We start from the raw sequence: 25437 nt of genomic DNA, 5'->3' as shown, positions 1-25437 counted from the left end.
TAGTTGCCTGCTGAGTTTAAGTAGTCAAGGAGATACACAGGAGAAAAAAAAAAGATAAGCATGGGACTGCTCTGTGCGTGCTGTGATGTCCCTGGGACACAGAGCCAGCACGTCTCGTTTACTGAAGATAGCACATGTTTAATGGAAGTGCCAGCCATGGTGGGGTTTAGTGGCTCTCCTGTCACCTGACTTGGTAAGCTAGGGATATTAGCAATCCCGAAGCCTGCGGACTCCCATGTGAGTCAGGTGTGAGGGATTTTAATGTCTTCGGTGGGCTCAGAGAAGATTCTCTGCCCACATTTCTCAAACACTGTCCTGTGAAAATGAAATGCGAAGGGCAGTAATGATGATGGTCACTATGGCTCACTAGGTTCCAGTTCTGGGCCTGGTGCTTTGGAGGGTTATCTGTAAAACTGACACAGCTCCCCAAGACAAGCACTTGTATTTACCTACCACTGCTTAACACACTGCCCCAAAGCTCAGTGGCTTGAAGCAAGAATTGGTTATTATTGTGTGAACGATAGTGTGGACAGAAGTTTGGAGACAGCACAGCCAGAGGAGCTCACTCTGCTGCATGGTGTCTGCGGCATCAGCTGGGAAGGCACTAGTGGCTGGGGCCAAAGGGGCTGGGCTGATGGGCATCCCCCACTCCACACACAGACCTGCTGGCAGCGAAGGCTACCTCACATCATGGCAGCCTCAGGGTGGTTGACTGTTCAGGGCTCCAAGAGTGACAGGAAGTGGGAGCTGCCTTGCTCTAGGGCCTGGGCCCTGGAACAACATCACTCCCTCTAAGTTCTATCAGCCAAAGTAGTCATAGAAACTTTCCCCTGGGGCATGTTCAAGGGAGGGGACATACCCTCCACCATTATTATTACCCCTATTTTATAGAAGAAGAAACTGAAGCCAATGTCATAGTTCTTGTTTCGGCATTAAGAAGGGTTCAGCAATCTGGAGAAAGGCTGCGAGTCCAGAGATGAAAGATAATTTTGAAAGGCATTGGGGGTCAGAGGAGCCTAGCTAAAAAAGCTTAAGTTTTTCTTATCTCGGGACCCTTGCTTTTTATTAACACAATTTGTCCTAAGGCAAGGTGGAGATATATACTTCAAAGGGTAAGGTTTCTGTACAGAAGCATTATCAGAATGGAGAATAGTCTATGGCTGTTCAGGTGGTTAGCCAGTAGAAGGCAATAACATGTAGACTAAGATGCCCTGAGCTGTCTGGCAGCAAATAATCAATTTAATGCATCATTTTCAGATTTGGGGAAATGCATTTAGCCATTCCAGCAGGCTATAACATATGTGACTCAACCTTTGTTGAATCCCCAAGTTCCATCAACCTTTTGTTGAAACTCTTGCAATTATGACATGCTGGAATTGGCTTCCAGCAGGCCAAGTAATGAAAGACACTGTGTTTCTTCCTATAAGAAACAGCTGAGCCCTAGGTGATTTGGCTCACAGACTGAAGGGTAGTGGGTTCGATTCTGGTCAAGGGCACGTACTAGCCAGGTTGGGGCCCTTGTGGGAGACACCCAATTGATGTGTCTTCTCACATGGATGTTAATCTCTTTCTCTCTGTCTCTCCTCCTTTCCACTCGCTCTAAAAGTCAATGGAAAAATATCCTCAGGTTATAAGAAAGGAAAAAGAGAAACACAACTGAGGTTGGAAAATATAAGTAACTATAGGTCTTTTCGCTTTTCAGCACACATGTGAGTGAACATTTGATATAAATAAGATAAAACTTAGTGAGGGGCAAAACTGGTTTTCTGACAGGACTTAGAATGAAACATAGCAAATCACTTTGCTACCACCTCTTCATACCGTATTTCACTAGCTGGCCAGGCCCAGTCCAAGGCACAGCTGCACAGCTTGAGAGGTTGTTCAAGGTAAAGGAAGAGGAAAAACACAAATGAATAAAATCACCAACTTAAAAGAGAAATACCTGGCTCAGTGTGGGTTTCTTTCCCCAGAGGATACTATTATGTTTATATTATGAAATAAGCCGAGTCCATTGGGAACCCCTTATTATTAGGTTTCCTCTTAAGATGGAGTTATAAATGAAAACATAACTTGCTATTTTAGTATTTTGTTTTTCAAGGAAGAAAAACCTATTGCAAAAACAAATTTAAACAAGAAAAACTTACCCATTTCAAGCACTTGTTTATTTTCTTATTTTCCAGGCTAAAACTGTCTCCTTTCATCTCTGATTTTGTTGGGGGCTGATGAGAAGAGGGTTGTGTTTTTCTTTTTTTTCTTTTTCCGGAATCTGGAAAGTCACTTCTCAAATGTGAGCAGTACTAAATCCTCCCTAATTGGCGACTAGTTCTGAATTCAAGCCCTCCCCTGCATAGCTGTGGGCCAAGAGCTCTGCACAGTGGCAGGAAGGGGAAAGGCAGTGCTGAGGAGCAGGGGCTAGGGTAGGGGTTGGGGTGGGGGCGCTGCAGGGTTTCATCGAGGATTTCAGAGGCTCCACTGGATTACCGGGATCACAGTTGCTCTCTGGATCTTTAATGTCTCTCTTCTAGCATGTACATGTGCTGCCAGAGTGCTGCTATTCTATCTCATCAGCTACATAAGAATCTTCACAAAAAGTCTCCTGCGGCTGCTTTGCAATCCTAGTGTATTTTGTGGGCTTGACACTTTCATGTTTGAATTTCATGTTTGAATATCGTTCATATCATAGACTGTGAGCACTTTCTTGGCTTCCTTATTAATATGTGCTAATTTCTAATCACACAGGTAGAAAGAAGTTGCACTTGAATAAGAGACTTGTTGCTGAAGAAGATTTTCAAACACAGCCCAAACTTTTCCTGCATCCAGTCTTGAAAAAGGATATGTGTTGGCCCCTTTGCTAAGGGGTCACTCCTCTGTGTCCTCACTGTCCTCACTGGCCCCCTGACAGTCCTCACTGTCCTCACTGGCCCCCTGACAGTCCTCACTGTCCTCACTGGCCCCCTGACAGTCCTCACTGTCCTCACTGGCTCTCTGGAATAGGCCAGGCACACTCTGCCTCACCTACATATGCTATCCCTTACTAGCAATGCTCCTTGTTCAGATGGACCCTTGGCCTAGGCCATTACGTCTGCAGCTCTTCATCTAACTGTCACCTACCCAGTGAGGTAACTGCCACCCTCACACATGCACTGTCCCAGCACCTCTTTCTGCTCTTTACTTTTCCTAAAGCCTGGACACCACCTAGCATTCCATCTACGCTGCCTTATTTCCTCTTGTCTCTCCCGCCCCACCCGCACCCTCCCTGCCCTTGCATGTGAGCTGTGTGAGCACCAGGCAGGATTTCTGTCTGTTCTGTTCATGGCTCTAACCTGAGCCTGGAATAGTGTCTGCTTTGCAGAAGCCACTCCATGAGTATTTGTTGAATGAATGTCTAAAGAGTAAATAGGATAAGCCTAGCTCACAAGTCTTAACTCCTGACAGTTTCAAATTGTGCATTTCTTGAGGAATTTTTAATGTGGAAAAATGCATGTCATTAAAAAAATTTCATTGATGAAGTCAGGCATTATTAATATTTTAAGTTTATTATTTCAAATTTGCATAATTTATATTTACACAAAATGCAAACACACATGAATATATTCCCCTGGCAATAAAATTAAATTATTACAATTTAAGACTGAAGTCCTTTTTACGGGTATATCTGTAGGATACAGTTTTAAAAAGAACATTTATCTGAAGTTGTCTAATAAAATAAACACTAGGACACTACTAAGCCAGTTCAGTACATTGGTTTCAACTTTCACTTGAAGATAACTGGCAGAGTAAGTTCTATATCTACTCTCTTTCTTCTTAAAAGTAATATGCATCAAAACAATCGTGTTGGCTAAAATGGATGTAAAAGAAACATGTTATTAAATATTTTGATGAGCAGATCTTCCTAGCTTTACTATTCGCTGAACTCCTGGGCAACGATGCTTACCTTTGTGTACAAAATAACGAGAGGTATCACTTTTATGTGGAAAATTCAGTTATGAAGGCAAAGGCTTCCAAACTTGGACTCTATAATCCAAAGTAGCAATCGCTTCTGTGTGGGGCTTGTGTCTGTAATATAATAGCATGTGCATCTATTGCCACCGTGTGTTTAGTAGAGAGAACTACAAGAACCACAGGCAAAGACTAATGAACGCCATCAGGGCAATATGCTTATTACATCTGTTAGGGATGTTGCTTTCTCAACTAATTGTTAACTTATTTCAGTCATATCTATTAAACTCCCAAGTCTAATTTTTCAATTACTAGCGAAATTTCAAAACAATAATAGTGCATTGTGCATAGTAAAGTGCCTTGTGATATTTTTTCCCTATAAAAACATCTGGAAAATCTATCATTCATCCATGCAGCTAAGCAGAGACGTTAGGCTTGTTATTAAACTGCTACAAAAAAAGAGGTAATTTCTCTGTCCATTTGAGTGGCTTGAGGGTAGATTTGGAATCTCATGGTTCTGGATTCAAGCCCTGATTTCCCATGTATGGTTGTTGTTGTTTTTTGTTTGTTTGTTTTGTTTTTGGCAAGCTACTAGTACTTAGCTTTTCTGAGCCTCAGTGTCCTTACATGTGAAATGGGATAATAATAATGCTTTGTGGGTGGCCCACATAATCCACTTAGCAGAGTCTCTGACAAATGCTATTTGCTCAAGAGTTGTTTGTCTCACAATTGCCAGGGAGCCCAGGATCAGGGTCTTAGCCACTGGCCTCCATTAGGAGCCTGGAGGGTCAGGCGAGCTGAACAGTGCTGGGTCCACTCCCAGCACCACCTTCCTCCACTCCTCCCTGCCAGGGCAGAGACTACCATGGCACCGAGGCTACCTTGGACTCTGTGCTTCGGTTTAGGTGATGCTATAGTCTTTGCTGTCCTGTGCTGAGAGGGAAGAGGCCTGGCAAGTGTGGTGCAGCCCTGCTGGTCTTACTTCATTTTCACACCCTCTCTTTCTTGCTCCGTGTTTGAAATTCTATTGAAAATATGAAGAATGTTTACATGACCTGTCCGTGAAAGCTTAAAGGAGGAGAGGCTCAGGGAACAGTGGAGAAAGCCTAGCGAATAGGAGCAGTTGACAAGCTAAAGAAATCACTTTGAAGAAGCATCCCATCAAGGCTCCCGAGGAAACAGCCTCTGAACACTCTAAGTCACCCTTCTGTCCTCCCACGACAGGGCGGGTTATTGCGGGGCAGAGACATCAGACAAGGTCCGAAGTAGGTGCCATCAGCGTATTGTAAACAGGCTCTGCAGTTGCAGGTATGGGAACAATTCATCACCGAAAACGACGTGTTTGTATTATGTGCCTGTTCCGTGTGAGACACAGTTCTAAACACCAGCAAACAAAACATCCCCAAACACTTGACCTCGTGGAGCTTAAATCCACGGGGAGAGACAGACAATAAACAAAAACGTAATAAGTAAATGATATCATGTGGAAGAGGAAGAGGAACGGTTCTGTTGAAGGTGAAGATCTATTCGCACCAGGAAAGGTGAGCTGGAATGACAGAAGAAGGCTGCTTGAAATTGATACTGTGGAGGGCACAGTGATGGGTAATAAGTAAGGTCAAGGTTATAATCCTGGGATAGGCGGCTGATCCTGCTGGGTTAGAGACTGAGACGCTGCATAGACATTGCAGGACTCATCTATGTGGCTATTGAAATCACCATGGATTATGAATTGAGCCAACTGTATTACTAGGTAAGTTTGTAAAGGTCAAGTGATTGACAGTAATGAGCAGTAACAGTTCGTGTTTGCTAACTGACTGGCATAGGTGGCGCTCCAAAGGCAAAATGAAGATAATGAATACTTCTAGCTGTGGAACAAATGTAACATGTGATCACACCAACGCATTTTCACTTGAAAGAGAAGGCCAGGCTCCGGGAGGGCGGCGGTTTCTCCTCTGGTGTGCACCCTGCTGCTTTTCCGGTGCTTAGAGCAGTGCCTGGCACATCTGAATTGTTCCATACGTATTTGTTGAATGAATGCATGAAGGAAGGAATGAGCCAATCTCCGTGTAGTCGGCCCACAACTCCAGGGCCAAGGTCCAAGGAGCTCACGGGTCTGCCACGCCCACTGCGCTCCGCGCCTGCGCAGTGTCCGCAGCCCTGCGCTTCTGCTGGCGTCCCCGCCCCGCCCCACTAGGTTTGAGCCCTGCTGGCCCCCGTAGCCGCAGGGGTGTCCTGCTGTCCCGGCTTCCTACTCGGCGCTCCCACGCCTACAGACCTGGGCTTTTTCGTCCTACGTCAGCCGCTGGACCCCGGAGATGGCGGCTCAGAAGATAAATGAGGGGCTGGAGCACATCGCCAAAGCTGAGAAATAGTGAGTGAGGGACCCTGGATCTCACTGTGGCCCTGGGGTCGTGCCCCCTCTCTGGCCCGGGCTTAGCACTCCGGGTTGGAAGGAGGAGCGAGACAGTGAGAGTGGGGGTGTGTTGGCGAGATCGGCGAGGGGCCGGAAGCATAGTTGCCCCCACCCCCCGCCGGAAGTGATCCCCGTGCTTCTTCGGGGTCTTTGGGATGCTGACTCCGCTGCTTTTGCTAACTGGGTGGCCGACCCTCGGCACTTGGGGCTGGGGGGTACCCCGTGGAGGGGCCGCCCTGCGCCCTGGAGCGTGATGAGCAGCATCCCTGGCCTGCGCCTTCTCGATGGCAGCACCACGCCTCCCCTCCCTCTCGGGGTGACAACCAGACTGTCCCGGGAGAGAAAGCCTGCCCTGTGTCGGGGAGTGGGCTGCAGATTTACCCTGAAACTCGGGGACCCCTGGTCATGGTCTAGTATACCCCCTGGGAGCAAGGACTGCGCTTCCTTAGCCTGTTTCTGTGTGTTGGGCCCGGTATTTGGTAGATCTAAATTATGCTGTCTCCTCCTTTTGACACTCCCATCCTTCTCGGTTGTATTACCCAACGGATTTGTACCTGGCTGTTCGAGATAATGAAAGGTCTGCATTGCGCTCTGTGTTGTTAGATGCTTCGCATACCTAATCTGACACCTCCACAACTTTCCCGATGCAGACGCTCATTTTACAGAAGAGGAAGCGAGACTCCGAGAAGCCTTCTAATACCTTACCCAGGGCTGCTAATACCTTACCCAGGGCCGCGCCACGGGAAGGTGGCAGAGACGGTTCTCCGCTGGTGGAAGCGCCAGCTCTTGATGTTGTGCTCTTAGTGCACGTGCCCACAACCACCTGCCTTTTTATTGAGAGCAAACACAGAAGTCATAGAACAGTGTGTGTAATAAGGGTCATCCTAAAGCTGTTAGCTGTGCTTTGGTAACACAGGGGGAGAAGTGTATTCTGTCCTGGGGAAATGTAGGAACCTATTAACAAAGGTGATTGCTGAGCAGGGCCTGACCAAGAAGAAATTTTCAGAGGAGGAAATTCTCGGTGAGAGAATCTAGGCCCAGGATGTAGGTTGGGCGCAGGCCTGCAAACATGCTAGGGGAGCCTGGAACGTAGAGGAGGGCCAGGGCATGAGCTAGAGTGGAGAAGAGTTGGGGCCAGATGGTGAAGGGGCAGCATCTCTTTTCTAATGGACTGAACCTTAGCTTTTGTAGGGATCCATCAGAAGCCAAAGGGAGCCGGTTAGATTTAATTTAGAAAAAGAAATGTGGTAATGTGGAGAAAGGCCTGGGAGGAGAGGAGAGTGAGAACTTTGGCATATTTAGTAAGCAGACATTTACAGAGTTGTCACCATGTACCTATACACTGGCTGCTGGGGTTATTGAGGTTAAAAAAAAAAAAGTCTTTCCTTAAGAGCTTAGAATTCACAGAAGAGCAGACATGTAAACAAGTGAGTTTAGAAGTATATAGTAGTTTCATTTGAGATGCCAAGTAAGGAAAGGGTGCTTTCCTCAGGGTGGAGAAATGGATGAGGAGGGAGACATTCCTAGGATAGAATTGAAAAGCTTCAGTGACTTGACCTGATGTGGCAGGAAAGGCTTGGCCCCTGTGTTTCTCACTTGGGAGATGGAGTGCTGGAGAGACCTTCAGCCCAAGCAGGGTGCAGAGGTGAGTGGGGCAGGGAGGCACAGGATTGAGGTCTGAATGTGTTCTGTTTGAGGCTCAGTAGGTGGCAGGAAACATGGGCCTGGAATTGAGGAGAGACCATTTGATATTTCTGTCTTCTAATGATAATATGGTTCAATGTTGCCAAGTAGTTTTGTAATTATCATTTTGGGGGGTTTGGTCCTATGAACATTGATTAAACTGTTGGCCTCAACAGAATTTCTGTATCTAGTTTTTTGACAGAAGTAGTAAAAACTTAGTTATAGCCATTAAATGAAATTAACCAGAGTACCTTCTCCCTTCCAAATCAGAGATGCTTAGTGGACTGGGGATGATTTACTATACTATATTTTAAGTCTCTAGCTCTTTCATATATAGCCAATTAGACAATTGAATGATTATACCTTGCTTTTGATGGAGTTTTTAAAATTTGGTGATACACAGAATATAATGAATGCTTTGGAGTGGGATGGAGGAATACATTTTTGTTTTATTGCATACTTCCTTAATTTTATGGATTAGCATGGTGGGCTACAATGTAAGGATTTTTCTGAGCAAAGATATTCTTGATAAGCTTTAAAAATTGCATTACAGATTTGCATCTTATACCAGTTTATATGCAAATACAAATATTAAATACATTTAATTGGGGGTCTCTGGGCAGCTCACACAGCTGTCACAGAATGAAGGTGTACTTCTGAGGGAGGGTCCTAGGGGATGCCCCATCTCTCAGGTAAGGTTTGAAGCTAACACTGTGAAATATAAGTTAATTGAATTGGAATGTAGAAGCTAAGATGGCTTAGCGTTTAACACCCAAGCTTGATAGTCACTAAGTTAATTTAAACTGGAAATATGAAATTATTCTAAATTAAAGCAAGAAAATAAAATATTGCAGAAACGGCAAACAAGGTAAATTGATAGTCCTTTGGTTTGGCATCTGAGAAGCCAGTGGCGATCCTTGAAAGCAGCATCTCTGTTTTCATAACATCCCTGTCTTTCTGGTTCTTCTTCCTGTTCACTGGTGGCTAATTTGCAGCCGTTTTTGGTGACTCCCTCTGCTGTTCATCTGAATGTTTGTATCTGACCTCCAAGGCCTCCTAGGGTGTCCAAACTGTAGTATGTGCCTCCTCATTTAATCTCTCTGTCCTCTCCTGAGCTTCAGTCACACAACTCCGAGCAAGCGTTTACTTGATGCTGTGCTTTAGTGGGTTCAAGCTTTAGTGTGCTTCAGGGCTTGTTACACGCTGGGTTTTTGCTGCACTTCCAGAGTTTTTGGTTCCATGGGTGTGGTATGGGGCTCAACAATTTACTTTACTAGAACATTTCCAGCTGGTGTGGGGACCATGCACCCAGAGTCTGCTAGAGTTGGAGTTATGCAGGTATTTCAAAAGGAGGGAAACCATGTCTATGGTAGTGAGAAGGAGAAAGGTGAGGTTGACTTAAATTGTAAGTCAGGTTGGATGGAGGTTGTCAAGATGGGGACTTGTTACCTGCTGGCTCCTCCCCCTATTTTTTAATGACCCATGAAGTCATTACAAGCAGAGTTCTCACTTATAAATGTGTTGGTAACTTCTAAGATACATGCCTTTCTTTCATTTTAGCCTGAAAACTGGTTTATTAAAGTGGAAGCCAGATTATGACAGTGCTGCTTCTGAATATGGAAAAGCAGGTACGTGTGACTGGCCCATTAACTCCAAAGTGTAATAATCTAGTAGGCTGATAGCTTCCTCTCAGCATAATACTTAACCCCAATGCTTCCTATAAGATTCTGATAGTTAAACTACAACAACCTGCCCAGGCTCTTGCATTTTTTACATCATTATTTTCAAATTATCTCCATAATTCTGCGTCTTGTGAGAGCAGAGATGAATAAGATTGGCAGAACCTAGCTGCAGGTTTTTAGCATTGTTTATGTATTCCTAAACTCCAGTCTGTTTCATAGTGTTTCTAGGAGTTGTGCCATATCCCTTTATTACACTTCCTTTATTGAATAAAGACTTTCGTTAAATTTTTAAAATTTGTCTTTATAAGAAGATCTAAAATCATGTATTTGACACCAGTGGTGTTTTTTATGAACTTCACTTTGAGAGACAGCGATAACCATCATGAGTGTTAAACTACATAAATATTAGAATACCTTTATCTTCTGTAAGATAAAAATGACTTGAAATATGGGATAGACAGGGCCTTTACTAAAATATTTATGGAATGATAGCTTTCAGCATATTTGTGATTATTTTGGACATAAAGCCTGTACAGTTTGAAGTACCCAGAATACATTTACAGTTGTGTTTCAGTGATAGACCTGATCCCTTTTGTTATCCTAGCATATCACCAAAGAAAAACAGAATTGGAGAAATTGAAACTAATTAGTACAATACGTGTTACTTTCTAGATATTAAAAGAAATGACAACAAATGAGTCTTTAGCACTTTTATTTAAGAATTTACCCTGAGTAAATTCTCTCTCTTATTTATATATCATTTTTAAGGGGGAAATTATTAACAGTTCATACTTTAAATGGGTTTTATGAACACCTCGTACAAGAAGCTTTTGTAACTGGAGGGCACATATTTTGCAAATTTCCATGAGGGAAATTTGACACAGATTTGTTGTATATACATCTGAGACTATGAGCTGCTTTCAAAAAATAAATATTTCAGGTCAGATTTTCCGACTAAAGCTGTCTTTTGTTTATTTTCTTTAAGGGCTTATGCATAATACATTTATAGGAATAAATGTGGAAATTCACCGAGGGAATTAGTTTTAGTAGTTTATTTTCAATATTTTATTGAAGAGAATTTTAAGAGTGCATTTTTAACAAATAACTTTTTTCTTAAAGTTGTATCCTTTTTATGTTTTTGTAAATAACCTTTGGTATTGGTAAGTTTATCAAATCTGCAGCATCATATTTTAGGGCTAGTCCTCATAGCTTTGCTCTGATGATGACATTTTACAACAATGAGCAATGTATTTTAACATTTTGGATATTGAGATTTTTTTCCCCCCACAGAAACTTAAACCGTGCAAAAGCTTTATTTTTGAAAAATGCAGTCTTAATTTTTTAGAAATTTATTTAAAGATTGTTCCAAAGAGGAAGGCTTATTATAAAAACATTTAATGTGCTTATTGGTCTTTATTTCTAAACTAGAGGCCTGATGCATGAAATTCCTGCAAGGGGCTTGGCCCTTGCAGCTGTGGCTTCCTTCGGAAGGTCGTTTGGCTGTCCAGTCTCATTAGCCTGTTACATTTTTATTATTTCTAGCATGTTATGCTTTTATTATTTCTAAACTAGTGGTCTGGTGCATGAGATTTGTGCATTTGAGGGGGGTGGTTCCCTCAGTCCAGCCTGCACCCTCTCCAATCGGACATCTGGGACTGCTGGTTCTTAACCACTCAACTGCCTACCTGCCTGATTGCCCCTAACTGCCTCCGCCTGCCTGCGTGGTTGCCCCAATTGCCCTCCCTTGCCAGCCTGATTTTGCCTCCAAATGGCCCTCCCCTGCTGGCCTGATCTCGCCCCCAACTACCCTCCCCTGCTAGCCTTATTGCCCCAACTGCCTGTCCCTGCAGGCCTAATCTTGCCCCCAACTGCCCTCCTCTGCCAGCCAATTTGGTTCTGATTGGTTGGTTTCTATGCCAATTAGTGCCAAAAGCTCCACCTCCTAGGCAGCCATTGGCTCCTCACACTTCACCCAGATTTGGTTCTGATTGGTCAGTTTCTATGCCAGTCAGCATCTCTGGACCTATCAACAGTGCCTGATCAGAAAGGTTGGGCTGATCAGCAGCCCCGGTGGAGGCCTGGAGAGAAATGGAGGTGCAGCTGCTGGCCCCGCTGGGAGAGAAAGAGCAGGCAACTGCTGATCAGCAGCTGCCACACAGGCTACGATCAGACCCTGCTTCTCTCTTGAGGTTTCTCTCTGGGCCTGGTTCGTAGCCCCCTCAGCAGTCAGTGCTGGGTCACTGTGCCATGGCAACCCAGTGCTGACTGCAGGACTGATTACCAGTTGGTTAAGCCTCTGGTTGTGACAGACCCAGGTTATTTATATATTAAGATAATTTAAAAGATGGAATAAGTTATAACTAAAGCACTAGTTTTTTTAATTACTATTATTAAATGTAAGACTGGTGAAGTAAGGTACTGCTTTTTGTAATAGTACCTCTTATTTGGGAGCATTGATTTGGCTGATATGATCTTAAGTTCTCAAAGCTTAGATATTGGTATTAGAAAGACTTCTTAGTTTTGGTGGAAGTAGCACTGATTTTTAGTGAACAGTCTACAATTAAAACAACTTTTGAAAATACTTCTAAGTTATTGATTATCAAAAAAGTGGTAAGAAAATTGCTTTAGTAATACTTTATAGTTTTATGAAACTTTTAAAGTATTTGATTAAAATAAGTATACATGTTTTCCAATTCTTTACACATGATGCAGATTTTGGTAATGATTCATTTGAAATTGTAAGTGATGAAAATAGAAAGTCTTTCTGTTGTTTTATTTCAGCTCTTGCTTTTAAAAATGCCAAACAGTTTGACCAAGCAAAAGATGCCTGCCTGAGAGAAGCTGTGGCCCATGAGAATAACAGGGCGTATCTTTTTCAGCCTTTAAAAAGGATTTAACGATCCAATAATTTTGACAAAGGCACATTTTTTCTTATTATAAACTTGCTACATGTGGAGTATAATGCTATTTAATTAGAAAATGGTTATAAAATTCTGCATATTTAAACTCTGAAGGAGCATTTATAGAAACTTCTGATCATAAGGTTCATTCAGCTTTCCAGAGCTACATTTGAGAATTTATTTCCTTTTCATTTTTTGGATTTGCTTGATGATGGTTTTATTTGGGATGAGGTGAGGAAAATCTGTAGACAGGCACTGAAGAATGAAGAGATAGCACAGGTATTGGAGATAGATAAATACTATATAAATATTTTAAAAATATTTAATTAATATTTTTAAGGCATAGTCTTTCTCAGGCATTTGAAATATGGTTTATAAGCAGTTCAAAACAATACATTTTCCTGAAGTTATGTAAAATTTATGCTGAAAATGTTTCTTTTGTCTCACTTGCTAATATTATGCTTATAATAACGTTGATTTTTAGTACAGCTCTTCAGATTAATGCATAATGGAACTAGTTTAAAATCTGTGTGGTGTTCTTGTGGATTACGTAGTTTTAACAAACATTAGTAGGCACTAAATTATTTCTTCTTTACCTGTTTTTAGGATTTGCCTTTTGGATCACAACTAAGGCAGTGATTTAGTTACCTTTGTCTTTTAAATAGTAAATACTTAGAAATGATTGGTTTGTTTTTTTTCCTTAATTTTGACTTTGTTACATCCATTCAGTCTTTTTCATGCTGCCAAGTAAGTAAATATTTTCTCACGTTTTCATGTGTTTGCAGATTATTATGTTTTAAATGTTTTTCCATAAGTCAGTAAATTTTTCCTAAATTATAAATTTGTAAATAGTGGATTATTTTGTATTGATTTAAATAAAAATTATTTTCATTTGTTTTAGTCTTCACCTGAACCTTAAAAAATAAGCTTTCCTAAGATATGCAGTGTTTCAGTTAAATTCACCTCAGCACTTTTAGGACCATTTTTTTCAGTAACTTAGGAAAAACCAAGTAAGTTAGAATTTATTTCCCTCTTTCTTGATAGTTAATAGTGTTTATGGAGAAAACTAGGAAGATTTCTTCTCCTTTTGTGGAGAGTACTTGTTTCAGATTTAGACTTGTCAAATAGAAGCTCACTTACCCATTCTGTATCATACTTAATTTTGCATTTGCAAAATAAAAACCCTTTAATTTAGGTGCCTGATGTTTCTAAGGCAGAATTGTCTGTGAAAAGAAAAAGAAAAAAACGTGTGCTAATACAAGACTAAAGTAATGTGTAGTGCTTAAGCCAGTTAAAAGTGATGAGATAACTGCCCTAGCTGGTTTGGCTCAGTGAATAGAGCATCAGCCTGCAGACTGAAGAGTCCCAGGTTCGATTCCAGTCAAAGGCACATGCCCAGGTTTCAGGCTCGATCCCCAGTGGGGGATGTGCAGGAGGCAATTGATCAGTGATTCTCTCATCATTGAGGTTCCTATCTCTTTCTTCCTTCCTCTCTGAAATCAATAAAAAAATATTTTTAAAAAATAAAATAGCTTCCTTTTTCTGTAGTATCCTCCTCCTATTTCATTAAGATCTCATCCGGGAAATTATATTCTCTTTGCAGAGCTTATGAGCAAGCTGGCATGATGTTGAAGGTCAGTAATGTTCTGTCACAACTGTTCTGTAAGTAAAATGAATTAACTGCATGGTGTTGAAGTTGAAAAGTCTCCTTGTAGGGTGACAGATTTTGTCCAAAGCAATGCTAATTGGGCCTACAAGGTAAAATGTGTGTCATAATATAGGAATTTATAAATGTGAAATTTAAGAGAGAACATGTTGGAGGAAACGGAATCTCAAGGTTCTAGGCTTTGTAACCAGGAGAGATGTATCACTAAGCTAAACAGAGCTATGTGGGAAGTTCGCCTACTTTTGAGAAATTTATGACAGCTTACAAGTATATATTTTTTTACTGCCCATGTGTTATAGAGAGGAGAGATTTTTGCTTGTTTCACATACATCAGTTGGCATTGAAGAGAACCAGACTTAAGCTGTTGCTGTTTAACTGATTCTACCTGAATGAAATATTTTGGCTAGTGTGGCTATGCCCCTTATTTATTTCTCTTCGTAAAAACAGGTTGGAAATTAATATTCTGTTGTGCAAAGGAACACATTACTTTATGATACTGACTCTCAAAGTATGCCATTGATGACATTCAGCAGGGAAGATGGTTGCAAACCCAGATGAACTCAGGGCATAATGGAGTGACTGAAATGAAGGAGGTGGCCTGGGTTGTAGGACAGTAGGAAATGGGGGGAATTGAGGCTACAGGAGATAATATACCTCAATCAGGACAGCTGTTACTCAGCCCCAGCGTATTATTGCCATGTGGGAATGTAAGCTGGCTGATGCCAAAGCCTTTGATATTTTTTTAACGTAGAAAGTTATAAAACAACTTTTATGAAATTATTGAATGGTTCACATAAGATGCACTTGGAGATAAGATGCAGCCCTTGGGATGCAGTTTGCCAACTTTGGCATAGGCCTTGTGTACAGTAGGGACTCAGCAAATATTTAGAGGTTTGAGTGCTTACAAAACAGTAAAGCACAAATATTTTGATTTTTATTTGTATAGTTTTCCTGAAATTCTGCCATGTGATGATGAATTCTGTGTAGAAGTTAACTGATACATATTTGGTTTGGCTAAATAAAGCCTGATAGGAAGAGTAACCATGTTGAAGGCATTTCATTTTAAGTATATTTTTTGTATAAAGTTTGAGTCATTTACTTTTATGAATCAGGGATAAAATAATTGAATTTCAGGTTAACTTCGCATTTTTAAGTTGATGCATTTACTGATCACACTCTGTCCTTTGCCTGAAGGAGATGCAGCAGCTCCCACAGGCTGTGCAGCTGATTGAGAAGGCTAGCATGATGTACCTGGAAAACGGCACCCCCGACACAGCAGCCATGGCCTTGGAGCGAGCCGGAAAGTGAGTGTGCGCAGCAGGCTCTGCACAGAGTCATCATCTTTTTGTTTTAACAAGTTTTCTGTTTCTCACATAAATCAATTTTTCTTGTCTAATTTAGGCTTATAGAAAATGTAAATCCAGAAAAAGCTGTACAGTTATACCAACAGACAGCTAATGTGTTTGAAGTAAGTTTGAATTTTATTTCTTTTTCTTAAATACACTTAGAATATTCAGGTTCATAATATGTGGGGAAATAGAGAAATGCAGTGGCTACTTTTTAAACCTTTTCTGTGCTCACAGCTGAGCTCCGTCTCTGTGAGAGAGTGCGGAAATGGGTCAGCAGCTTTGGGTTGTCCTCTCAGCACCATGGCCTCGCCCCATATTGAGTGCCGTTACTTTTTTTTATGAGATACTTATTGGAGGGAACAAAGATTCCTGCATTGAAGCTACCAACACTCTCTTTTGTTTGATTCCTTTAGAATGAGGAACGTTTACGACAGGCAGTTGAATTACTAGGAAAAGCCTCCAGACTGCTAGTACGAGGACGCAGGTGAGTTTTCTAAGACTGTGTTCATGTGTGTCCGTGTACACCTGTGGTTCATGTTGGAACTATTCAGTAATTTTGGGAACAGCTTGTTAAACTTCTTAGTGTGAGCCATGGATGCACCAGGGGACCCAATAAATATTTGATGTCTGTAAGATGGCACATTGGGTTAAATATTAAAAGATCTGCTGTTTTTCTAAGGTGTAATCTCAAAAATTGTCATGCGCTGTATTCTTATTGGCTCGGCAGTATGAGAGAGAGAGAGAGAGAGAGAGAGAGAGAGAGAGCGCGCGCGCGCAGTTTTCTTGATCTGATATTTGGTTAGATTATAATGTCTGTCTTTAAGGAAAAATATCCATATAAGGCATAAGTAACAAAAGATGCCCTGAATGCTCCCCCATGAAAATGGACAGCTTTTTGATAGCCAAGTAGTGTCATAAAAAAAGGGTTTTACTTTTTTATTTTTTAATTATATGATCTAGAATTCTTCCACCATGCCCAACTTATAAGCCAGCTTTGGTCCCACAATTTAGCAAGTTGATCTTTAGAAATTCAGAATACATTTCTCTAATGAGTCTTACTTTATGAGGCAGTAAATTGACAGGGCACCGCCCACAAAGATTCAAATTCATAATGTGAGTTAAACCAAGCCACTGTTATTTTTGTATGCAAATATTTTTTAAAAGTAATGATTGGCACAGAAAAATATAGTATAACGTTTTTGTACTTTTAACCTGAGTCATAGCAACACCTTTTTCCCTCTGTATCCTCACGTGCAGACTGCTTCCTCTTTTTGGCTGTTGGGATGAGAGAAATAGGTGAAGATTTAAATTCACCCAGTTACAAGTTCAATGTTAGTAAGGGAGTCCTAGAATTAAGAGAACAGGGTGGGCAAAAGTAGGTTAAATTACCAATCATCATTACCTGAAAGATAAATCATAAGTAAGGATATGAAATAATAATAATAAGATGACAAATAACACAAATAAATAATATAATAATAAATAAATAAATAAATAATAAATAAATGATGATGATGATGATGATGCAAGAATTAACTCTGTTTCAGGTACTCACAACTGTACACCTACTTTTGCCAACCCCTGTCTACTTCAGCTTTGCCGGGAGAAGCTCTGATTAGGGTTTGATGGATTAGGGTTGGGGAGGAAAGAAAGGGATGGGGCCTCAGAATCACAGGAAGGTTTTCGGTGATGCCTTCCTCTACATTCTGCCATCTGAATGGGATGGGAGAAAAGGGAAACGTGTGAAAGTAGCCAGGAAAAGATGAATGTTGAGAATCAAAGGTAGCAGAAGGATTTTTCTAGTGTTGACTTATCTGCTCTCCACTGCTGCCCTTTTCAGCACCGGCTGCTGGGGTCATGGAGGCAGCGGTGAGCATGGACGGTGAGGGCAGAGGGAGAGGGGATTCCTCAGAGGGAGGCGGTGCTCTCGGGGCACCTGGATGGCCTCATGTTGGAAGGAAAGAAATCTGGGGGGATTAAATTGAGGGCTGTCTTTCTCTAAGACATTTCACAAACATTCATAAAGTAGTTTGTTGAATTTGATAGATACTGATTAATGAGTGATCCTTACCAGACTTAAAACTCTCCATTTGAAGTAACCTATCCATACCTTCTCTTGCTTTGACTGTCTGCTTGATGCCCAAAAGGGCAGGGTGAGCATTTAAAAGAAGCCATATGAGTAGAGCTCATGGAAATGGAGCTGTTGCTGAAATGCCTGTATCTTCTTTATGTCTCTAAAAACTGTACTATCAAATACATTATAAGGATGGCCTGTGCTATAGATCATTTAGATCTGCCTTCTTTGACATTTCTTTGTTTTCATTTTTAGGTTTGATGAGGCGGCACTCTCTATTCAGAAAGAAAAAAATATCTATAAGGAAATTGAGAATTATCCAACTTGTTATAAGGTATATTTTGAAAGTGCTTATTTTTGGCTTTACATTAGATAATTTTTCATATTGGTGTCCATATAACCAGATTGCATGGATATTTGTCCATTTTTTTAAATAATACTTTCTGGCCTCTGTATTTGACCAAGATGGAATGAGCCTACTGCAGCCTCCTATTGATTACAACTAAAACTTCCAGACAAAATAAAAAAAGCAATTACTTTGAAAAGTAAATAGAACAGATTGATGGAGAGAAGTAAACACTTGCAGAAGCAACCAATAGAGGAATGAATGCGTTTCCAGAATTTTTCCTGTTTCCTCTTGCGGCATTGGCTTAGAAACCCCAGTCATGGAGCTGGGCCACCGAGGCTCCAGCAGCTGAAACGCCTAAAGAACCCAAATACCGCATCTTTCTAACCAGAGGAACTGGATTTGTCTGGTTAGAAAAAGGCCCCTGTTTTCCTTTTTTCCCCTCCCTTGGCTTTGCTCCATGGGGAAGTCCTAGTCATGGAGCTACGGCTGTGGTGGTGGCACAGGCCAGTTAAAACGCTGATGAAAACCTAATCTCTGGCCAGAGGAACTGGGAAGATGAGCTAAGAGAGCAAGGAGAAAACCCCAGAAAAAGGAACTGGAACAGGGAATCCCCTGAGTATGTGTGTGTTGGGGGGGAGGGTGGGGAGAGAAATGGGCACACAGGTGTTGGGTTTACTCTCCAGCTGGGCCTGTGCAGGACAGACCCAGGGGGACAGCATGGGCTTTGAGGACTGCAGTACGATTAAACCACTGTTCAGGGCTCATAGCGCCCTTGCCAGGCTCATGTGTGGGGCAGAGCCTGCCAGCAGAGCTGAGGGACTAAACGAAGATTAGAGCCACTGCCCACCAAAAGCAGACAAAAATGCAGTCTGAGCCTGACTAGGTGATTGCCTGCTGGAAGCACCCAACTCTCCTGAGAATGGTAGGCGAGTCTGTGCAGCATAGCAGTCACAGTGTCCAGCGTGCAGTCTCAAAGGACTGAGTACAGAAGAACCAGGACAGTGGGACCAGTTTTCAGGGGAAGGACAACTGATGCATACCCAGGCATGGCGTGGGTGTGCGATTATCAATCAGGGCTTTGTAGCAGTTATCATAAATGCGAGTGAGCCAAAGGTAAACACATGTGAATGAATGGGAGATAGCTCTTCTTAAATAGAAACTATAAAAATGAAGCAAATGAGAAACCAAAATAGCTGTGTCCAAAATAAAATTAGTATGACAACTGAGATGAAAAAATTCAAGGAACTTGAAGGTAGATCAATAAAAGTTATCTGAAAAATGAGAGAAAATATTGAAGAGCTATTCTGCCAAGAAGATAAGTCACACCTTTAATCTTAATACTTTTCTTGGCTTATAAATGGTATCATTGTTTCTGTTATCTAAAGTTTTTCCTAGAATCTCTTTAAGAATTTCAAAGTATAATAGTAGAGTTATGCTCCCCCCCTCATTTTAATTCCCTTTTCAAGATTAAATCTATATAGGTTTTTAAAAGAAATTTGCTTTAAAATGTGTGGTGGTGTCTAAGGCTTTATTACTCTGTGGTCCTTAGACTAGCAGTACCAGGGCCACCTGGGAGCTTGTTAGTAGTCACTGCAGGATCTCAGGCTCGCTGCGGGCCCACGGACTCAAAGTCTTCATTTTAACAAGACCCTGGGGTCATTTGTGTGCATAGTAGAGTTTGAGATGTCTACTTCAGTATATTTTCCTCAGATGTCCTGTGGAAATCACTGCAGAAGTTATAAATCTTTCTGTATAAAACCAAAACTCTGAACATTAAATTCTAAGTGTCAGGAAATTAACTTTATTAAGTAGATATAAATTTGACTATAATCACATATTTTGTTTTAGAAAACAATTGCTCAAGTCTTAGTTCACCTTCACAGAAATGACTACGTGGCTGCAGAAAGATGCGTCAGGGAGAGCTACAGGTAAGGCACTGACTGTGCTGTCCTGACTTGGAATGTTAACATTTCTGTCCATTTGAGGCGACTGCTTATACAATAATCCTGTCCGTGAAACCGGATTGTTTTTTCAAAAAAGAAATAAATTTCATAAGTAACAGCAGCACTTGACTTCAGCTTTTACAGCAGGAGTTTTACAAGTTTTGTTCTTTCTTATGTTTTTCCCCTGGGGACTTCCATGGAGGTGATTGACATGGATGATTTTTATTATATTTGCATTCTAAGAAAAAAAAGAACAATACAAAAAGGAAAGTTTTCAGAACGTATGTAACAGGAAGATCTGAATAAGGGCTTTTCCTGTCAGAGATGTTTAAAATGAGCAGTCTTAATCTTGGCATGGTTGACTTGGAACTGTATAGTTGCCAGGCCTGTTCTGTGCATTGTAGGCTATCTAACATTGTCCCTGATCTCTGCCCACTTGTAACCGTTAAAAGCGTCTCCAGATGTTGCCAAACTTCTGCTGGGGGGCAGATGTACCTGGTTGAGAGGGAGCAGGTAGAGCTGTGTGACTTGTGCTTGCTGTAGCATTCCAGGGTTCAATGGGAGTGAAGACTGTGCTGCACTGGAACAGCTGCTTGAGGGATATGACCAGCAAGACCAAGATCAAGTGTCAGAGGTCTGCAACTCGCCCCTCTTCAAGTACATGGACAATGATGTAAGTGGCCTTTGCCTTAGCTTTCTTCTTTCCTCTTGAATGGAAGAGGCTTCCAACAAGATTACTTCTTTTACTAGTGGCCTGGTGCACGAAATTCATGCCTAGGTCGGGGATGAGGTGGTTTCCTCAGCCTGGCCTGCACCCTCTTACAATCTGAGATTGCTGGCTCCTAACTGCTGGCCTGCCTGCCTGATCGCCCCTAACCACTCTCCCTAGTGGCCTGCTCACCCCCAATTGCCACCCCCTGCTGATCTGATCATCTCCCAACTGCCCTCCTCTCTTGGCATGATTGCCCCTAACTGCCTCTGCCTCAACCCTGCCACCATGGCTTTGTCCAGAAGGATGTCCAGAGGTCTCCAAGTCTAATTAGCCATATTATCCTTTTATTAGTATAAATGGACTTTGAGATTTTTCTCCTGTTTTTCCCCCTCAAGATACTTCTCATTTTGCATTTGCACTTTTACATTATAGGTTTGGGTTGTTTGAATGTCAACCATATAAGTTTATAGCCAGTTACTTATCTATCTGTGTTGACTATATATATATATATATATATATATATATATATATTTTTTTTTTTTTTTTTTTTTTTAATTCAGCCCCATTTTTTCAGGTTCTTTCATTTGTTGGCCTCTATAGGTTACTTAGTTTTTTTCCCCATTCTTCTAGACTCACTGTCTGAAAGAGACCTATCATGTAGTGGCCTGAAATTCAGTAGACTACTTGGAATTTCACTTCAGTGATGACTAACTGTGTGATGCAGGTTATTAATTAACTATCTGTAAGCCTCAGTTAACTCATGAAGAGAAATGGAGAGACTGATCTCTGTCTTGCCAGCCTGTAGTGATGCGTAGATTAGGCTGTGTTCCCAAAACAGCCTCCTGTGCTGCTATATACAGAACGTGAGCCATGACAGTGGGTATCTCTTCTTTCAGATTTCCCTTTTTAGTAGATTTGTGAGCACCAATTTTTTAAAATATATTTTTATTGATTTCAGTGAGGAAGGCAGAGAGAGAAAGAAACTTTAGTGATGAGAGAGAATCATTGATCAGCTGCCTCCTGCACACTCCACGCTGGGGATCCAGCATGCAATGCAGACATGTGTCCTGACCCGGAATCGAACCATGACCTCCTGCTCCAAAGCAGTAACTTTAAACTACTTGGGCTTCTTAAGATATTAGTTATTCAGTTACTATATATGACTGCACTAATTGTTACTTGGTGAGATGGACAACTTCAGTACATCTGGTTCATAGGTCAATGCTCAACCACTGAGCTCCACCACCTGGACACCACCAATTCGTTTGATTTCATTTTGCAACTTTAGTTTTATGGTATCAGATCAGCTAAAGATCTTCTATTTTTTACCACAATGTACATAGAGAAACCTTTTTCTCCTCTCGATAAATTCTTAATAGGTTTTATGAATTTGCAAATTTTAAAAAAATTGTTCATAGCTTATACTCTTCATTTACTCAAAGATCTGTATCTCATATGAACTGTAAGTGTCACTGTGTCCCGATTATCTCATTTCTAAGTGTATAATTGACATTTTTGCTAGTTGTGCACCTGTCACATTATGGTCATGAGCCATCCGAGGGCAGAGCAATGTTGAGTTTTCTTGTGGTTGTTTTTCCGTCTAAATCACATGAGTCAAACACAAGGCCCGCGGGCCAAATCCGTCCTGCCAGGCCTTGCAATGTGGCCCGCACCGCGCTGTCATCACTGCACTCCGCTGCGTTTCCATCACAATGACAGTTTATGCTGTTCAGTAAACCATTCAGCCCGCAATTTAGGCTGGATTTTAGATTTTGGCCCCTTCTCTGATTGAGTTCGACACCCCTAGTCTAAATGGTAGTGTTGGTTTTCATGAGGTAGAAAGCTGGGATCTGCCTTTTGTTGAGAGATCACATGTGGAGGTTCTAGTAACCCAGCTTTTGAGACATTGCTTTGTCGTTGACAGTACGCTAAGCTGGGCCTGAGTTTGGTGGTCCCGGGAGGAGGAATCAAGAAGAAAGCTGCAGCAGCGCCAGAGGCCACGCCTGAAGGCACCACTGCTCCCACTGCCACCGAGGAGGAGGATGAATATGCGGGAGGGCTGTGCTAGGCTTTGCCAAAGGGAAACATGGTCATACTCCATCCATGGACTTGGCACTTGTCTAAGGGTACCCACATTTCATTGCAGTCATGGCTTTGAATGCTAATAAAGGTATATTTTGTTTACCATTTCCTCAGCTCACCCATTGTACCTGCTACCTGTGAAGCACTTCTTTCTTTCTAAGTACACCGGAAGGAATTAACAGGAAAAAGCAGTGTCACATTTTAATGGTTGATTTTAAAGTTTGCAAGCCAAATTCTAAGACAAATTATGTTCTAAGCAAAACAAAAGAGCCAATAGGCATAGATATTCTTTTTCTTGTGATTTATTGTTAGAGAATTTTCTTTGCATTTTTTTTAAACAATTGCTGCTAAAATTGAAGTTTACTAGTTAAACAAATATTTTAAACATTTGTTTTGTTATATTTTGAAAAGGAAATTTATTTCCCGTAATATTAGCTACATTTAAATTAAATCTTTTTAGATGAGAGATTGTAACAGGAAGCTATTTTGATCTTTACGATGTTAATTAGCCCAATAAAGGATGCATTTAAAGTCTTCTATGTAAGTTTGAACATTCTTAAAGTAGCATATGAAAATAATTCTGTCAATGTCTTCAGTTCTCTGGGAAATATGGGTATTTGTCCCATCAAAAAACCCACATAGTGACTGTCTCCAAAATTACTTGATTCTTGACTAAATGAGAACTAACCTGGACCTTTTTATGCATCCTAACAAAGAAACAATGTTTCTATCAATTTGTATATACTTATTTTTCCCTCCAAAATAATTTGATTCTCTTAGGGTTATAATAGGACGGTAACATGACATGGGAAATACTGTGTACCACATTTATCTGAAATGGGAGAGTCGTTTTTGGGAATAGACGATGCACAGCACATTAAAAGTACTGTGCTGCCAATATTTTGATGTTTCCTGAAAGGTATTTTGAAGCATTCCTCTTTCAGCCTGTGTGGCTTAAATCCATCTCCCAACCTATTCATTTGAAAGGGGCTCCAAACACCAGCCGTGTGCATTCTGCAGGCAGATGCTACCCAGAGTGGTTTCCTCTTCATTCATGCCCTGTCTCTCTGCATCTAATCCTAGCTGATGCAGGTTCAGTCTGCTTAGCTTTTCTGGACTTCCGAAAACACTAAGGTAGATTCTAACACGAGTGGTTTCAGTCACGGTTGGTTCTGTGGGAGAGCTTACACAGTATAACCTCCTTATTTGTGTGGTGGATGTTTGGATAGAAATCTTTTTTGAAGGTTTCATTCAAAACACTAATAAATTTGATGTTTTGTTTCCTTAAGTTGCTTTCATAATTTAGCAGGTAGCAACTAATTTTCAGCAATTGTTTGGATGTTAACTTTGAGTTACCTCAGTAAAACTATTGTTAGGCAGTTGAATTGAATGATAATATTTCAAGTATCCTATCATTGCTACCCTATAGATCCAGTGAGAAGCTTCCAAAATCTTACATTAATGCTCATTTGAGCTAATTAGCAATCTGTTTAAACAGACCTGGCAGTGCTTCGAAGATATTTCATACAATTTGTTTGTAGACCATATTATCCATTACAGCCTTGGAAAATTTTGTTTACTTTTTTCTTACATATGAAGCAAAGTGAGAATGATTCAATGCATTCTGTAGCAGAAATGCAAGTGAGTCTTAATGTAAAAGGTTTACACAAGCACAACCTCTCACCACCCTCCCTGCCCACATTTAAGAACTCAGAACCATAAGGACTTGTGGATTTCAGGGTTATTCTCTATGGTGTCCAGTAAAAAGCATTGCTTCCACATTTATGCATTCAGTTTTTCTACCTATACAAGTCTTTATTTTCAAAGGATAGAGTGGATAACTTGTGTTTACAAAAGGAAAAATTGTTTTCTAGAACTCATGTAATTACTTTTATCGAAGTGGAAGTCTGCATGAACATGCTCAGAATCTAATATTCAATGTTCTGTTACAGTGTAAGTGCAGCCAGCCTGCAAAATATATTTAATATATTGAATTTATTTGTATATATGCAGAGTATTTGTGCTTTATTCCTATTTTTTTCCAGCTCTTTGATGAGTAGGATATTAAATGTGTTGTTAAGGAAATGCAGATTACTGCTTTAATGGTAAGATAATTATGAAAATAAAATCTGAAACTATATAAATATGATTATTCTTTTTATTGTTCTTCATTTTGCTTTGCTTGTTTCCTTTTTTAAAAGACACATTGTTATTTATATGATTCCAGTTATATTTTCAAGAACAGTATTTGTCTGAGTTGTATATTCTGCTCCATAGGAGTAACTTTGAACCACACAGACTTCTTAAGATGCTGGTTATCCGGTTACTGTACATACGACTGCACTATCTGTTACTTGGTGAGATGGACAACTTTAATACCTCTTCCAAAAGAAATAATTTTTTCATTAAGTGAGGAAAAAAAAACATGATTAGGATGTTAAAAAAAAACCTAAGTGAAATTACTTTTTTTTTTTTTTTTACATTTAAGCAAAGTTAGCACATTAAAAACCAGAGGATTTACTTATAATTAATCAGACATTTTTCCAGTGCCTGTGGTGTAATATTGTTCATGTTTTTCATAGACTGGGAATCAATATGATTTAATAACTGGACTTAATAGAAGTTGGAGTAAGAGGTAGAGGAAA

General features: G+C 40.8%; 1 protein-coding gene across 1 annotated transcript; it reads left to right on the top strand.

Moving 5' to 3' along the window:
- Positions 1–6133: 6133 nt before the first annotated feature.
- NAPG (NSF attachment protein gamma) lies at positions 6134–24941 on the top strand. Its single transcript, XM_036417522.2, has 12 exons — positions 6134–6310; positions 9596–9663; positions 12499–12583; positions 13347–13364; positions 14221–14251; positions 15478–15587; positions 15685–15751; positions 16046–16116; positions 17962–18040; positions 19904–19983; positions 20542–20671; positions 22635–24941. The coding sequence occupies exons 1-12, from the start codon at positions 6255–6257 to the stop codon at positions 22776–22778; spliced, it is 939 nt and encodes a 312-aa protein (XP_036273415.1). The 5' UTR covers positions 6134–6254; the 3' UTR covers positions 22779–24941.
- Positions 24942–25437: the final 496 nt, after the last annotated feature.

This window comes from Pipistrellus kuhlii, unplaced genomic scaffold (genome assembly GCF_014108245.1).
Source record: "Pipistrellus kuhlii isolate mPipKuh1 unplaced genomic scaffold, mPipKuh1.p scaffold_m20_p_6, whole genome shotgun sequence".
Lineage (NCBI taxonomy): Eukaryota > Metazoa > Chordata > Mammalia > Chiroptera > Vespertilionidae > Pipistrellus > Pipistrellus kuhlii.
The sequence above is the reverse complement of the archived record's forward strand: the minus strand, read 5'-3'. Positions and strand labels throughout refer to the sequence as shown.

Bases quoted from the DNA above. Each gene is read 5' to 3' on its own strand.
- NAPG (XM_036417522.2), top strand. From the start codon at position 6,255: ATGGCGGCTCAGAAGATAAATGAGGGGCTGGAGCACATCGCCAAAGCT. The intron at 15,752-16,045 runs GTAAGTTTGAAT...TGATTCCTTTAG, and splicing joins AGACAGCTAATGTGTTTGAA to AATGAGGAACGTTTACGACA. The intron at 19,984-20,541 runs GTAAGGCACTGA...TGCTTGCTGTAG, and splicing joins TGCGTCAGGGAGAGCTACAG to CATTCCAGGGTTCAATGGGA.